Genomic DNA, 6,000 nt, shown 5'->3' with positions numbered 1-6,000 from the left:
AATAAGCAAACTTTATTCTAGAAAGCAACCCAAACCCAAAGCAACCCAAGACCAAGTCCACCCTATCCCCCTATCCCACAGACACTCTTCCCATCAGCTGCTTCAGAGAAGATCCAGCCCAGCTCAGTCTGAGGCTAAGTGCCCAGCACTGGGCCTTCTTTCGAGCCCTTAAAATATCAGCTCTTATATAGAATCATATAACGCAGTTCAGTTAGGAAACGTTGGAATTTATACCAGATAGCAACACTAAAGAGAATAAGAAACAGATTTTAAAATGTATTTTGAGGAATTGAATTAATTATGTACTCGACATAGGGTCGAGGAAAATGAAGTACATATGATCATTTAAATTTTATATTACTGACACAGAGATGGAAAAGCATCAAGTTTCTAAGGTTGAGATTGTGAACATTTCATTTATGAAATCTCAGGATTTTATTTCGTGGAAGATATCTAGAAAAGGAAGTGAGTCATCTCTTACAGAGTCTAGAACTCAAAAGAGATATCAGACATAAACACCAAAAATTTAAATTATCTTAACATTTGATACTGTAAGAATAAATGAGAATCTAGAAACATCATTCTATAAAATAAAATATGTCAAAAAAGACTTATTACAGAAGTGAGGAAGTTAGAGTTTACTGATATCATGAAAGTTGAGACAAACATTTTTAAGAAATAAAATGGTAATGTGTGTTAAGATTTAAAGAATGGAGGACAAGACAGGTCTGATGGGTATCTTTGGCAAAATGTTTCTTGGAAAAACTGGAACAAATACACAGGGCAATGGGTTGAAAGTGAACAAAAGGGAAGAAGAGGTAAGTATTGGGACATTTAGGTGGAAAAGGGAGAAGGAAAAAATGTCAGAAATGTGTGACAAGGGAGTGTACACGTGTAAAACTTGGAACTAAGATACTGAATTTTCTTAATCCTGAGAACGAACACTGGTTGAGTAAAAATAAGAAGGGTATAGATACAGAAAACACAAACAAAAAAGTCTTCGCTCAAGTGAAAGGAGGCCCGAGACTGTGTAACAAGGAAGAAATATTAAGACCAGTTCAAATATACATAGAGCATTCAAGATGTGAACATTGAGGAAAGGGGGGGGTCCTTTGTAAAAAGTTAATGATGAGTTGGACTAGCTTTCTCCACCTTCTTGAAGAAGGTCCTCTTGATGGCCTGAATGAGTTCCTTGTTTCGAAGACTATAGATAATGGGATTGGCCAAAGGTGTTAGCACAGAGTAGACTACGGCTAGAGTGCGGTCAAGAGTCAATGAGTAGCTCTTCTTTAGCCGAACATACATAAAGATGATGCTCCCAAAGAAGATGAGCACCACGATGAGGTGTGAGGCACAAGTGGAGAAGGCCTTCCTTCTTCCTGCTGCTGTTTTGATCTTCAGCACAGCACCAATGATCCTCCCATAAGAGGCCATGATAAAAAGGAAAGTGATAAGGATAATGAAGGCATTGACAGCAAAGTCCACCAGAACATTAGTGGATGTGTCTTTGCAGGCCAGGCTCAAAAGAGGTGGAAAATCACAGAAAATGTGAGGGATCTCATTGTAGTTACAGAAGGGGAGCTGAGAGACAAGGATAACCTCAGAAATAGGACACAGAAAACCACAAGTCCAGCAGCCAGCAGCCATCTTTACACAGAGTGCTGTGGTCATAATTGAAGGATAGTGGAGGGGTCGGCAGATGGCCAGGTATCGGTCATAGGCCATGGCTGTAAGAAGGTAGCATTCAGAGGCCCCAAGGGAGTGGAAAAAATAGGTTTGAAGGAGGCATCCTGCAAAAGAAATTGTTTTATTCTCACTGAGAAGATTAGCTAGCATCTTAGGGATGGTGGTGGCTGTATACCATAACTCCAAGAAAGAGAGAACACTGACAAAGTGGTACATGGGTTTGTGGAGGGCTGCATCCAGTCGTATGACTAGGAAGATAAGCATATTACCACCAATGGTGAACAGGTATACCAACAGGAGCAAGACAAAAAGGCAGCTTCTGATGTGTTCCACATTGGGGAAGCCAAGAAGCACAAACTCAGTCAGGCTTGAGAAGTTGTGTTGATCCATGAGAGACTGAAGAGGACAGGAAGATTGAAGAACCAAATTAGAGGGATTGCCAATATATATCAGAATCTTATTTATTGTCATTCCTCATAAATTGAAAGGTGGCATTTTTAATTACTGTCATTAATGCTAATGCTATTAATACTAAGTAAAAATAACAGCTAGATCTGGTTCTAAATACACCAAGTGGGAAAGGCACCTATTGTACCTATTTTATAAAATGAAAACTAACAAGGTTGGGAAGATTGGGACACCTCACTATTTCATAGCATGAAAATTTTAATTTCTGTATTCCATTGTGTTCATCTCTAAGTTATGTGATCTTCCCAAAACATTATTTTTTCTAGGTCATACATGGTCTTTCTCTCAGCCAGCCTAAAATGATGAGTTAGTATACATTATTGGTATAACAAGTTTTTTTTTCTTGTTGTCCACCTCAAATCTATAAATATTCATTGAACAAATAAATCTCTGGACTAAGGAATACAAAACAAGGTACAATCCCTCATAGCAGAACTCACACAGCCATTTCACCACAAGTTGGTATGCGTGCCTACCACTGTACTCAGTATAATCTGGGACATATGAAAACATCATGGAGTCACAGGAAAGGGGTGATTTATCAGAGCAGGGTTACTGAAAGGGGATTTCTGAGAAAAGGACAGCATTGAACCAACTTGTCTAAGCAGAGTAAGAATCAATGGCAGAGGGAAAGAAACACTATAGACAAATACTATCTTTCATGTGCTGTAAAATACCTAGAAAGGGCACTGGGAAAAAAACCTACCCAGTGACTAGGACCCTATCTCAAAGTTGCAAGGTGCTACTAAGGAATCATTACAAAAGAATGTTACAATCAGTTGTAGACAGATCGCCAACACAGCTGAAATGTAGTTCTTATGTGAAGAACTTCAGAGATAGATGAACACAGGTGTCTTGTGGGTACCCCTGAAAGGAAAGTAAGATGAATGAGCAACACATTTAGTGAGGGATCAGGCATTTCAAATTAGGAATGATAAAGAACTAATAGGTAAAACCTCTGTATTTTCAGAAAACTACCAGATAACACAAATGAGGAATAGGCAGATAACTTGGAGGAATACCATCTAAAAATGCTTTGGACATTCTCATTGTTCTCAAGCATAATGTGAAAAATATACAAAAGAAAGGAAAGGAAAAGAGAGCAAAGGGAAGAAGGAAAATAGAGAGAAAGACTAGAAGGGGAAGAAGAGAGGAGAGATCATAGTGTCACTTTATCTGGGTAAAAATGGTAACCTGAATCTGTCACTGTGCCTACTACTGATCATACTGTATTTGATAAGGACAACCTAATTCCAGACACCATAGTAAAAATTGCTTTTTATCTTTTCCACCTTAATCCTCAGAATAATGGTTGTCACCTTAGGGGTATTAAGCAAAAGTTATTTAATCAAACTAATTAAGCCATTTTCATGCAAGACACCCTCCCTTTGATTTATTCCACACATTCTAATCCAAATCTTTCCCACCATAAAATGCTGTAGAGATAAATTTACAGATTTTATACTATAAAATGTTAAATCCATGCAAAGCAATTTCTGCTTAAGGGATTCTTTTTAAATCTTTCATTAAGAAACTGTACATTCACCTCTGCAATTACCAAAGATGGTTGTCAAAACAGGAATTCATGCTTCATTACATTATGAGTACATTTACTCCTCTTGACCAGTGGGCTCTGATTTAACTCTCATCCTGTTCCTCCTTCTGGAACCCACCTCTGTGTCTTTCACAATTAACTCAAATCTTATCTCCTTAATGAAACTTTTTTTTTTGGTTTTCCTAGAAAAAGGTATTTATTCCTTCTTCTATACCATCATAACATTCATAATGCCCAGTTAGCATAGAGTTACTGCCTGTATAAGTCTGTCTTCCTTAAAAGTTGGGGAGATCCTTGAGAGCAAATACATAACACTTGACTAACTAATGCATATCCCCAATGAATGATGTCAATGAGAAACATAGAGTTCAGGTTTCTTGCATGCTCATTTTCCAAAACACCTTCCCAACTGCACACAAACACATCTCTATCCACTCAGCACCCCAAGATGAAAATATTCAAACAACTTACCTGATCTGTCTAAAGACCTGCTTTTTGTTGCCTCCAACATAAACAAATTATCTATTTTTTAAGGAACTGTATGCCAGATAATTTTCCTTCTCACTACAAATCACCTTATGTAAATCCAATTATATGTTCAAATTAAAGAATGTCTAGAAAGTTATTAGATGCTTTCAGAACTACTCTAAAGACCTCTGGACCCTAAATTCTTATACCAAGAATGCTTAATACTTTCAGAAAAAAAAACTGAGTAAGGCTCTCTTTAAGTGAAATCTTTGCAAAACACCTGCTCCTGAGAGCTGCAAGACTTCATATGGTGTTAGCTACAGATCCTACAGAAACCTGAACCTTACACCATCTACACTAGCATGTACCTTGTCTTCATCGTCCCACACTCCACAGAGTAGACAGTAGACAATCTCTCAGTTGACGTGTAAACTGGTAAGGATCAGTCACAATGATCTTTAATGTCTCCTTAGATCTGATTCTGTAAGTTTTGTAAAACCGGATTTTCTAAGTTATATTTCCACTGGATCAAATCCATTATTACATTTCTTTGATCCCTGATCCCTATTGATAGTCAAGCCCCAGTGAACTGACGAACCATGGTACATCCTCTGTTCCTGCCTTGCCAGGCTCCGCATGTGCAATAGATGAGGACTAGATAGAGCAGAACTTTCTCCTCCTTCATGACTCTTATCCCCACAGCCATATTCCCTGGAGTTAACAAAAAAGGTTTAGGTCACTTGGGACACAGGAACAAGAGAAACCCTTAGTTCCTGTGGCATGTGAGAATAAGGCTCAGATTGAGCTCCTCGGAGGATGCATAAAATACCTCTCACTCCTGAGAGGTAGTTTCAGAAAATTTGTCCATCTCATTCCCTCCCTCTCTACCCTGTTTCTAGTGACTTCATAACAAAAAGGAAGTGTAATATTGCCTAATATTTCTCTTCCTTTGAGAAGTCTCACTGATAATGGCTACCAATTTTGAAATAGAATAGGTATAGATCCTTAATTTTTTTCCAATAAATATCTGTTTTCTGAGCTTTTGATGGATAACAAATAGTTCTCTAAGCACAGGGCATTCATGAGCTAATACAATATTTATAATTACTATGCAGTATTGTTATACTTAGTCCCATTTAATGTCTAAGTAAACTAAAGAAGAGCATCCAACACTGTTCCCTGGGTCACACACAGCATTTCAAACAAAACACCATAAAAAGGAGACCATGTCTGTGTCATGCCTCTCACAGTGTTAACAATAATTAATAGAATGTAACCAAGATCACAAAACCACAAAAAAATATCTGTCTCATGATCTATGTTCTTAACTAGTATTTATTACCTATCTGCCCTTAGGTGCTTATTTGTTTTAATTCTGTATTATATTTAATATACGTATGTGTCATAAGAATTATATGAGATAAAATACCAAAAACTATGAATTTAAAAATATTTTCCTATTTTTTTGTTTTGTTTTCTCACTTTGTATTAGTTCTTTGAAAATTTGCTTTCCTTTTTTGACTTTCATGATTAAAGGTTTACATTAGTGTTTATCTGATTATAAAATAAATGGTATTTTCTGTGTAAACTTTATTTAGAAAATATTTCTTGATGGTGTTGTGTTTAAAACTATTGAATCAAAATTTAATTTATGGACTATTATACTGAAACAAATTATATTTATTGTGCTGTTTTAAGTAAAGATATAAAAGTGATTCAGACATTTTAATTAGTTAAATATGCTAATTATAAAACATAAAATGTCATTAAAAATCAAGACACCAAGATTCAATTCAATTCAATTCAATTCAATTCAATTCAAT

At 36.4% G+C, this 6,000-nt stretch overlaps 1 protein-coding gene across 1 annotated transcript; it reads right to left on the bottom strand.

The window, feature by feature from the left end:
• Positions 1-1,122: 1,122 nt before the first annotated feature.
• On the bottom strand, positions 1,123-2,082 carry LOC110303980 (olfactory receptor 6N2). The gene has a single exon (XM_021175228.2). The coding sequence runs from the start codon at positions 2,074-2,076 to the stop codon at positions 1,123-1,125; it is 954 nt and encodes a 317-aa protein (XP_021030887.1). The 5' UTR covers positions 2,077-2,082.
• Positions 2,083-6,000: the final 3,918 nt, after the last annotated feature.

The sequence above is a fragment of the Mus caroli genome, unplaced genomic scaffold (genome assembly GCF_978045245.1).
Source record: "Mus caroli unplaced genomic scaffold, Mus_caroli_1 scaffold_1, whole genome shotgun sequence".
Lineage (NCBI taxonomy): Eukaryota > Metazoa > Chordata > Mammalia > Rodentia > Muridae > Mus > Mus caroli.
The sequence above is the reverse complement of the archived record's forward strand: the minus strand, read 5'-3'. Positions and strand labels throughout refer to the sequence as shown.